The 10,138-nt window shown below is 53.6% G+C and overlaps 2 protein-coding genes across 2 annotated transcripts; one reads left to right on the top strand and one right to left on the bottom strand.

The window, feature by feature from the left end:
- Nucleotides 1–18: 18 nt before the first annotated feature.
- CDK4 (cyclin dependent kinase 4) lies at nt 19–2,886 on the bottom strand. Its single transcript, XM_010993322.3, has 8 exons — nt 2,693–2,886; nt 2,010–2,246; nt 1,736–1,871; nt 1,452–1,619; nt 1,204–1,313; nt 895–945; nt 617–752; nt 19–391 (listed from the first exon to the last, which is right to left on the bottom strand). The coding sequence occupies exons 2-8, from the start codon at nt 2,225–2,227 to the stop codon at nt 299–301; spliced, it is 912 nt and encodes a 303-aa protein (XP_010991624.1). The 5' UTR covers nt 2,228–2,246; nt 2,693–2,886; the 3' UTR covers nt 19–298.
- Nucleotides 2,887–3,169: 283 nt separating this feature from the next.
- MARCHF9 (membrane associated ring-CH-type finger 9) lies at nt 3,170–9,596 on the top strand. The gene is made up of 5 exons (XM_031462326.2): nt 3,170–3,288; nt 5,239–6,373; nt 7,447–7,602; nt 8,293–8,485; nt 8,746–9,596. The coding sequence occupies exons 1-5, from the start codon at nt 3,170–3,172 to the stop codon at nt 9,078–9,080; spliced, it is 1,938 nt and encodes a 645-aa protein (XP_031318186.2). The 3' UTR covers nt 9,081–9,596.
- Nucleotides 9,597–10,138: the final 542 nt, after the last annotated feature.

The following is a 10,138-nucleotide window of genomic DNA, read 5'->3' as shown; positions in this document are numbered from 1 at the left end:
AAAAAAAAAAAGACCGTATTTCTTTGTTTTGTTTTTTCCTGTATAAAATGGGAGAGAAGGGGATATACCCCTTGGTGTAGGGAAATGGGCGGCAGGAGAAGGATAAGCCTCGAAAGGAGGGGTGGGAAGGGAATGTCGTTAAGGCAGCAAAATATTCTTGGTAAAAAGTTGGAGGAGGAATCTCCACAGCCTCCGAGATGAGGGCAGAGGTCGCCTTCTCAGTGGGGGGCTCTGCACTCAAGTGTTCAAAGGGAAATGTCGGCTTCTCTTCTTCGTTCTGTTGCAACCATTTCTTGGCTCACTCTGGGTTACCTTCTGCCTTATGTAGATAAGAGTGCTGCAGGGCTCGGAAGGCAGAGATTCGCTTGTGTGGGTTAAAAGTCAGCATCTCCTGAGAAAGGAGGCAAAGGTCAGAAAACAAAAAAGACTTCTGCTCACCCCAACAATACCTTGAATGGGCTACTTTCTACAACCCTCTTTGCAGACGGTCATTCAAAGCAGGGATAAAAACTAGCCTATCCATCAAGTCTCAGTAACCACGATTGGTTTGGGTCCCTTTTATACTGCTCCATTTTCACCCCTATCTCACCCCCATACCCACACCCAAGTCCAGTACCAGCAGCAGCTGTGCTCCAGACTCCTCCATCTCAGGAACCACTGACTGCACTGGGCGCGGTCCTCTGGGGGAAAAGGCTCCTCGGGGCAGAGACACATCTCGGGGCCAGTCATCCTCTGGGGGCAGCCCAATCAGGCTATGGGGAACAGGAGAACTCTGGTCAGGATGGCCCTTCTCCAGCCCCCATCCCCGGGGGCAGAGCCCATTGCCGTCCAGGGCTCAGGAGAAACAGAAGGACTCAGAAAGGAAAACCCTTTTCCCCTTTGCCAGCCACTTACTCAAAGATTTTGCCTAACTGGTCAGCTTCAGAGTTTCCACAGAACAGAGGCCTAAGGTGAAGAGAGACACAAGGTAGCAGTCATTTTCAAAGTTACGGTGGTAGAATGATTACTGCTTTAGTGGCTCAAAACGTTAAGAGTATGAAAAATGAAGGGCTATGAAATTCCTAATTCCAGAACACTTCAGAGCTTCTAGTTATGGACAAGGTGGTCAGTAGCATTCAAGTGGGAGAGCAGGCAGGGTATGGATATGGTTTATGAATAAGATTGGGGAAATTCAAAAATGTTTAGGATACTCGGGCCCCATACTTTCGACGAAACATCTCTGCAAAGATACAGCCAACGCTCCACATGTCCACAGGTGTTGCATACGTAGACTGCAGAAGAACTTCCGGAGCACGGTACCAGAGTGTAACCACCTGTAACAAGAAAGAATGGATGAGGGCCCTATGGGTTACCATGAAGCACATGAAAAACATGTGACTTCTCAACTGCTATGCACCATCACTCTCCTCCCTGCAATCCGAACCCATTTTGGCTATCATCTTTCTACTGACCACAGGTGTAAGTGCCATCTGGTAGCTGTAGATCCTGGCCAGGCCAAAGTCAGCCAGCTTGACTGTCCCACCACTCGTCACCAGAATGTTCTCTGGCTTCAGGTCTCGGTGAACAATGCAGTTGGCATGAAGGAAATCTAGGCCTCTTAGGAACTGGCGCATCAGATCCTGGTTTGGAAGGGGGGGTACAGAGAAACTGGAAACTAGGCACCAACCCTAAAATCACATCAGATGCTACTACAAAGGTCCCAGTCCACCTCTCAGTGTCTATCCACCCTACTCACCTTGATGGTCTCCACTGGCAAGCCTGGTGGGGGTGCCTTGTCCAGATATGTCCTTAGGTCTTGGTCCACATGCTCAAATACCAGGGTCACTTTGGTTTCCCGGTCAGTTCGGGCTGTGGCACAGACGTCCATCAGCCTGGCCAGAACAAATGATCACTCATTGATCTATTATCTTTGACCCAACAAGGCCTCCTCCGTTTTCTCAGGGTGCCCACTTGTCTAGGTTGTCTTTTCCCTTTTACCTCCCGCTCCCAACCCTCCACCTTCTTCTCACCGTACAACATTGGGATGCTCAAAAGCCTCCAGGCGCCGCAGTAAGGCCACCTCACGAACTGTGCTGATGGGCAGGCCCCCTCCAGAGCCTCCTCCATTGGGAACTCTAACGCTCTTGAGGGCCACAAAGTGGCCACTGTGGGGATCACGGGCTTTGTACACCGTCCCATAGGCACCAACACCAATCTCAGCCACTGGCTCATATCGAGGGGTAGTCATTCTCAGACCAGAGGAGACCCTACAATCACAAGAGACTCCTACCATCGAAATTCCCTTTCAGAGTTCAGATGGTATGAGCCTGCAGCAACAAAGTAACTCCCACAAAAGACATTACAAAGACAACAGCAACAGCATCTCGTCCCTTCCCCGAGCTTCCATGAGGCCGGCCCCCACCAGGTAACACAATGACACTAACCCCAACCCCTCCAGCCACGTGAGACCCTAGAATAAAGTGTCTTTTCCTTGGGGACCATCGAGCCCCGCACAAAGGAAATCCCACACGACACACCCCCTGCATCGAAGACCCTACATCCAGCCTCTGAAATTACACCTCCCTACGACCACAAAGGGACAGATTACGCCCTGCCCCACTTCCCGCCCTCGAGCGACCCTTCATAACCAGCCCGCGCAAGACACCGTGGAGGACGAGAATGGTCCCCATTCCTAGAAAGGGGTTACACTTACCTCGCCCCGTTCCAGGAGCTGCGGGGGCGGCCCGTTATCGGGGCCCCGGAGCCGGTTCTTGTGGCGCCATACACTCGCGCTCTGTCCGGGGCAGCTGGACGCTACGGGCCCGACCATAGACACAGGCCGCAGGCTAGAGCGGCCCCCTGTTCCCCCACCCTCACCATGTGACCAGCTGCCAAAGAGGCGCGCGGAAACCGGGGGGGCGGGGCGAACGCCGGACGTTCGGAGCACGTGACCAGACTACTCATGCGCAGAGGGGCAGCCGGGAGCGGCTTTGACTAGGAACGGGGCGGGGAGGGGAAAGGGGCGGAGGGGCGATGGCAGCCACGTGATCTGTTGCTATCACACGTGACCACTTGACTTTGCTCGGAGGAGCAGAGGTGTGGTTACGCGGCAGGGCATGTGACTGGCTGCCGTAACTTTGGCGGGGGGGTGGGGAGAAAGAAGAGAGAGGGTGGAGACCTTTGCGGTGCCATGGCAACCAAGGCCACCCAGATCCCAACTCTAGGCTTCAGGCTGAGCCTGAGCACATCTCCAGTCTCGCTACACGTCTCTCACTCTCAGTATGCGGTGATGGGGTCCGGGGACGAGAGGTGGTGCTGGTGGCTTTCTGCTTCACCGAATCGGAAGACAGTCTCATTTGTGTCTTTGTTTCTTTCACTCATTCAACAAATTTTTACTGAGTACTTGCTTCCTGTGCGCATGTGGGGGTTTTGTGAGGTTTTTTGGTGTCTCAGGCACTAGCCCTTTAAAGCAGTGATTAAGGCTATCTGTAAAGATATAGCTGACTGTGTGGTCGTGTAAAATAGAGAGTAGACAGTAGGCATCTGAGGGCAAAAGTAGGATTCAAGGACTGATGGAAGACAGATTAATATAGTAATCCAACGGAAAGAGGGGCAAGGTAATGCCCCCCCTCCTCCCAGCTTCCACTTCTTGGGAGCCTTAAAGCAGAGACCAGATGCCTTCTGACAGAGAAGTTATTGACGAGCCAGAAACAGGAATACTTGACCTTTAAGATTCTTTTCAGCACTAAGATACTATAATACACATGTGTGCGTATATGTATATGTGGGTATGATATTATATACATCACATATAGATAAATAGATATAGGAGTGAGCATATGCAAGGAGGTTACCACCACATTGCAACATTGCATGAGAATGACTTGTGCCCTTCCACAAAACTTGTAACTCCTTATATGGGGTCTTTGTGCTTCCCTCTTTCCCCCCAGTGCAAGCTTTCTTAGCCCTTGCCCTTGCTTGAAATGCAGACTTTTGCCAAATCGTTTCTGCTCACAGACACCTAAGTAGACAACAGACAGGTTTCGCTGGCTTCCTTTGTCTTACTGGCTCCAACTTTATCTTCCAACACTTTGGGGGATGGGAGTAAAGGATCAGTGTCTCATTTGTGAGAAATTATCTAAAATCTGAAATCGTGCTATTACTCTATTTGCTCTCCTTGCACCCTAACTTGTATTCTCCTTAACGATCTGGCAGAGAATATAAGAGTTCAGGCTTCAGATGGATATGAACCATGCTCCAGAGCAAAATGGAAGACATGTCAGTACAGATTCCCCCTCTTTGCATTCTGATTGATAGTTGTAGCTCTGGGCCCTTGCTGGCAAGGGCAGCTGGGACACTAGCAACAAAGATCTTAAGGTCTGAACTGGCTAAGAGGCTTGTGAGGAGAATGTTTCATTGTCTGTCTTGCTAGGATTGTTTGATTTGTAAACCTTCTGGATGGCTGTGTTTCTGAGTGTGTCAAACTTCCTTCTTAAACCAGCAGGGTCCACTTTAGCCTTACCATTCACATAAGCCCACTACAACTCAGTATCTATTTAAAATAGAAGTCATTCTCTATGTTGGCTTGGGTTCCAGCCCCTTTTTCTGATTCATTCATTCACCCATCCAAAATATTTTGGATATTTCGTATCTTATGAATGCTTCATAAGAGCATTACTCTCCCTAATTACTTTCTAGTGAGGAGCCTTAGTTTGGCAGTCTGTCCGTGATTCCATATCCTCCCTTCTCCTGTTAATTACTCTTTTACTAATTATTTTTTTCCCAGTGTATTTGACCCAATGGGCTCCCTTGGAATTCTTTTTCCCTCAGCACTGGAAAGGGAAGGTGAGGGAGGATGTTAAGTGTAAGGTAGAAATAATGTGATGAGGAGGTACAGGTGGTTCTCAGGGTCAAGACCCCCCCCCCCGTAAAAGCAAAGAGCTAAGCGTGTGTGTGTGTGTGTGTGTGTTTTGTTCACTTCAGTGCAGTGAGAGTACCAGGAAAGACCCTCATCCCTTTAGCACTCCAGTCTCTCTTGCTCACTCACTTTACTCACATATGACCATTACACACTTTTGTTTCTCATACAATCCAGTTCCATCCCTTACATACTCATCTATTTTCCACAGTCCCACACCATGCACACTTTTCAATCTTTTGTGTAAAAATGCTTATTGCTTGAGTCCATCTCTTGCTCACTCACCTCCATCACCTCGGACCGTTGCATAGCTCTGTCTTTCACATTCCCATTTTGCACAGCCTCTCCCTCCCTGGTGCACCTGCGTCTTTGACCACTCACCTTCCATCCCCACGAGCTCACCCCTCCACACCCCCATTGACACACCTATTCTCCTACCCGTGTGCACACTCCCCTTCCTTGGCCACTCCCCTCCCCCCACCGTCCCCCGGGCTGGCACACTCGCCCCCGCCTCTGGGGACACCTGCTCGTGCGGGGCAGGGCTGGGATGCGCAGCCGCGGCCACTTCTCCTCCTTTCCCCCTCCCCGCCCCGCCCATCCCTCCATCCCTCACCGGCTCCCCGGCTCCCGCCCCGCCCGCCCGCCCGCCGCTCCGGGGGGGTCTCCGCCGCCGCCGCCGCCGCCGCCGGAAGGAGCCGCCATTTGCCACCTCCGAGCGCACGGGCCGAGCCGAGCCGGAGCCGGGAGCCGGAGCGGGACTGGGGCCAGGAGGACGACGATGGGGGGCGGCCCCGCCGCAGGAGGACCGGGGCGCGTAACCCCGGGGGCCCGGCCCGCTCCGGACCCGGACCCGAGGGGCGCGGCACCCTAAGCCCCCCTCCCCGCCCCCTGCCCCGACCATGGCTGCCCGCCCCGCCGCCCCCGGGCCGCCAGCCCTTTCGGCCCCGCAAGCCCCGGAGCTCCGGCGGTGGCAGCAGTGAACGGCTCTTGCAGGCCCCGAAGACCCCGACTGGGCTTGGCTCTCGAGCGCGCGACCCCTTCCCGGCCTTGTCCTCTCCCTTCCCCCCGCCTCCCGAGAGTTCCCCGTGCACGCCGCCCCCTGCCCCCAGCGCCCGGACGATGCTCAAGTCTCGGCTCCGCATGTTCCTGAACGAGCTGAAGCTGCTGGTGCTGACGGGCGGGGGGCGGCCCCGGGCCGAGCCGCAGCCCCGGGGGGGCGGGGGAGGCGGCTGCGGCTGGGCGCCCTTCGCCGGCTGCTCGACCCGGGACGGCGACGGCGACGAAGAGGAGTACTACGGGTCGGAGCCGCGGGTCCGGGGCCTGGCCGGCGACAAGGAGCCGCGGGCCGGACCCCCGCCGCCGCCCGCGCCGCCGCTGCCGCCCCCGGGCGCCCTGGACGCCCTGTCTCTCAGCAGCAGCCTGGACAGCGGGCTCCGAACTCCCCAGTGCAGAATCTGCTTCCAGGGACCGGAGCAGGTCAGGCCTGGGCACGCGGCGGGGCGGGGAGGGATGGGGGCGCGCACCTGGGGCGCCCGGGGAGACCAGGAACAGGGGGCGGGGCCTGAGAAGGCTGGGCGGGACTCAGGACCCGGGGTGGAAATAGGGTGAGGTTGGGGGGCTTGTCTGGAGACTCCCGGCGGGTAGGTTTGGGCTGGAGGGGGATCGGGTTCCCCAAGAAGGGGTGCGGCTTTCTCCTGGGAGGGCTCAAAATCCCTCTCACCCCTTAACCGGGACAGTCTTTCTCCCCACTTCTCTCACCCCAGGGTCTCTGTAACCTGAGAGGGCCTATTCTCTAGGAGTTGGGCAGAGAAGAGAATGCTTCTGTTCCCACCTTGAAGGGAGGGGCCCAGCCGCCGCTCTCGCCTTACTCAGTATTCCTCTCCGTGGGGCACTTTTCTTCACTTCGCATTCCACAACTTTCTTTCTCATTCCAAAGAGTATTCTTTGTTAAATGTTATGGACAAAGTTGTCCCGGGATAGTGCCAGGGGGATGTTTCTGTGTCGTGAGAAATTACTCTTTGATTAAATGGGAACACCCTCCACTCCCAACCATAGGATTTTCCCACCTTTTGGGTGGAAACTGAGGACAGTAAACCAACCCAGTCTGCACCACTGTGAAATACTTTACAGTGATGGAGTGGGTTGGGAAGGCATGGCTCAGAAGCTCTGACCCTCCCCATCTGTCTCTCCAGATCCTAAGGGGTAGCCTTCTGTTTGGGAGGTCTTAAAGAGGAGCCTCCCCCAAATTCTAGGAACAGAGAAGACCCAGTACTCCCCAGCAACCCCCCACCCCCTGTCCCTTTACATCTTTCTTCTATTTGGTCAAGGAAGTTTACGTTGAGCTCTGAATTTTTTCTTTTAGGCTGTAACAGCCTTAGACTCTTGCCCTGTCTTGGTTGAAAGGCCCCAGGTTTTCTTTTGTTTTTGTTTTTGTTTTTGTTTCTAAGGTAGGAGGCTGACCTAGAGAGGAAGTTTCCCTCTCCCCAGAATCGAGAGGAGTGGGTTCGGGTGGCGACAGCTGACAGGGACTCTCCTCACTCTTCCTCCAGGGGGAGCTCCTGAGCCCCTGCCGCTGTGACGGCTCAGTGCGCTGCACACATCAGCCCTGCCTCATCCGCTGGATCAGCGAGAGGGGCTCCTGGAGCTGTGAGCTCTGCTACTTCAAGTACCAGGTCCTGGCGATCAGCACCAAGAACCCCCTGCAGGTGAGGTGCAATGGGAGAACTCTGAGACTGGGGCAAGACCCTTCAGCAATCAGAATTAGGGACCCTCCAGGGAGCCTATTTCATTTATTTACTCTTGCTTCAAAGTCACTCTCCATTCCATTACCATAATCTCCTGTCTGTCTGTAAATCCTCCCTTCCTTTATTTGTTCACAAAGACATTCATTGGGTGCCACCTGTGTTCCAGGCACTAGGACAACAAAAGAGCAAAAGTGGTAATGCCGCTGCTACTGCTGATAACAAACATGTAGAGTTTTCTATGTGTCAGGCTCTTGGTGTGTATTAGCTCTTGTAATCTTCATAACAATCTTAACAGTTATGTACCATTATTATCCCCATTTTAAAGATGAGGACATTGATACACAAAGAGATTCAAAAACTTGCCCAAAGTTACTCAGTCAGTAAGTGAAAAAGTAAGGATTTGGAATCCCAACCTAGATGGTGGCTTCAGAGCACTTGCCTGATCCTGCCTTCCTAAAATAAGACAGAAAGTGATCTCAAACAGTGTGAGAAGTACCACATTCTAAGTTTGATCAAGGCACAGTGAAGACATTGTCAATCGTGCCTGAAGGGTTTCAGGAAGGCTCCTGGAGCATCCTCCTATTCAAGGTCACCCATAACCCGGCCCTCCATCTCTTTCTGTGACTTTTTGGAACCTTGTCTCCCACACAGTGGCAGGCCATCTCTCTGACGGTCATTGAGAAGGTCCAGATTGCAGCCATAGTCCTGGGCTCTCTGTTCCTCGTTGCCAGCATCTCCTGGCTCATCTGGTCTTCACTCAGCCCTTCAGCCAAGTGGCAACGGCAAGATCTGCTCTTTCAGATCTGCTACGGCATGTACGGCTTCATGGATGTCGTCTGCATAGGTGAGGGTCTCTCTCTCCCCCTTCCCTGCTCAGCATCTTCCTCCAGCTCACACACCTAACTTTCCCTACCCATTCCTTCAGTTTCATGGCCACACGCTCTCCCACTGAGAGCCTTTAGGGCTATCTTGGTGCCCCTCCTTTCCCTGCTTCTTTAGGCCCTTTGCAACCCTCTCCCCTCGCCCTGGAGAAATGCTTTCTTGAGTACCTCTGGCCTAGGTCTGGGCAGCAGTTGACCCTGAATTTCTTATTCCTCTGCTCAGGCCTGATCGTCCACGAAGGCTCTTCTGTCTACCGTATCTTCAAGCGTTGGCAGGCAGTGAACCAGCAGTGGAAGGTCCTGAATTATGACAAAACCAAGGACATAGGAGGAGATGCAGGGGGAGGGACGGCAGGGAAGCCGGGCCCCAGGACCTCACGGACGGGCCCCCCCTCTGGGGCCACCAGCCGCCCCCCGGCTGCCCAGCGCATGCGGACGCTCTTGCCTCAGCGCTGTGGTTACACAATCCTGCATCTCCTTGGACAGCTGCGGCCACCAGATGCCCGTTCCAGTTCCCATTCTGGCCGCGAGGTTGTCATGAGGGTCACTACGGTCTGAAGTGAACTCCAGGAGCAGGGATCTTGAGTCAGTGCATCGGCCAGAGATACGCTGTCATGGCTGCTGGAGGTACCACCTGGACAGGGTGTTTTGGGCTCACGGCCCTCACTGCTGAGGATCTCTGTGGGCAGCCTCAACCTGGAGACATTGGCCTCTACTGCCCACTGGGTAGAGACACCTGGATAAAATTCCAGCCCCCACTGACAGCTCCTCACAGTCATCCTGGGGCAGCCAGTGGGCTGTGGGGAGAGCATCTTTTCTTCCCATGAGAACCGTCCTTACCTCAGCTCCTAGGGCCTCCAGGCCCCCAGCTCCACCACGGTGACTTGGTGAAGGGGGACCAATGCCAGAAGAAAGGGGCTGTAGACCCCCCATTCCCCACTCCATGGCCACAGGGCAGCTGGCAATAAGACTAATATACATTGACCTCCCGTTCCCTGCATGAGGGCGGGGGTACTTCCCCCTGCTCCGCCCCCCACTGCATGGGGGGAGGGCATAAAGAATCATTTATATGCACATGGAGACTCCTTTCTCATCTGGGGCTTTGCTGTAGGGTTGGGAGGTGTGGGGAGGTTTCTCTGCAGAGGTTGCAAATCCCAAATGCAGCAGTGGGTTCTGAGTTGGAGGTGTAACTCACACTTGGTGGTGAATAATTCACATTGGCTGCTAGGTGGCAGTGCTCAGAGATATCTGAGGGGTGGACCTGACACCTGCGTGTTGTGTGATTTAGAAACAAATCTTTCCACCGTGGTTTTCCTGTCTACCTCATAGGGTTGGATTGAGGATAAATGAGGGACAGGTTGAATGCCATTGCAAAGAAAATCAGTGATGGCATAAAAAAGATTTCTATACTAGTTGATGGTCCATTTATTTCAAATAGCTGGTTAACAAATTCCAAAATGTGTTTTTCATTTGGAGTTGCACAGAGTCTTGGAAATTTGTGTTGAGTGTCATAATAGATATGGAAAATATGAAGGGAAATAGACATTGCAAATGTGAAGGAGAGTGGTTATTTGCAAGAATGAGAGCTCCTCCAGCCCCCTAAACTTTGGGGGCTG

The sequence above is a fragment of the Camelus dromedarius genome, chromosome 11 (genome assembly GCF_036321535.1).
Source record: "Camelus dromedarius isolate mCamDro1 chromosome 11, mCamDro1.pat, whole genome shotgun sequence".
NCBI lineage: Eukaryota > Metazoa > Chordata > Mammalia > Artiodactyla > Camelidae > Camelus > Camelus dromedarius.
This window is presented reverse-complemented; position numbering and strand designations above follow the sequence as displayed.

What these genes read in the sequence shown, in the direction of transcription:
- CDK4 (XM_010993322.3), bottom strand. Translation starts at nt 2,227, where the DNA reads ATGACTACCCCTCGATATGAGCCAGTGGCTGAGATTGGTGTTGGTGCC. An exon ending in GCAGAGATGTTTCGTCGAAA is followed by an intron (nt 946 to 1,203) that starts GTATGGGGCCCG and finishes TCTTCACCTTAG; the next exon opens with GCCTCTGTTCTGTGGAAACT. An exon ending in CTGGAGCACAGCTGCTGCTG is followed by an intron (nt 392 to 616) that starts GTACTGGACTTG and finishes CTCCTTTCTCAG; the next exon opens with GAGATGCTGACTTTTAACCC.
- MARCHF9 (XM_031462326.2), top strand. Translation starts at nt 3,170, where the DNA reads ATGGCAACCAAGGCCACCCAGATCCCAACTCTAGGCTTCAGGCTGAGC. An exon ending in ATGGGGTCCGGGGACGAGAG is followed by an intron (nt 3,289 to 5,238) that starts GTGGTGCTGGTG and finishes CATTTTGCACAG; the next exon opens with CCTCTCCCTCCCTGGTGCAC. An exon ending in GCACCAAGAACCCCCTGCAG is followed by an intron (nt 7,603 to 8,292) that starts GTGAGGTGCAAT and finishes TCTCCCACACAG; the next exon opens with TGGCAGGCCATCTCTCTGAC.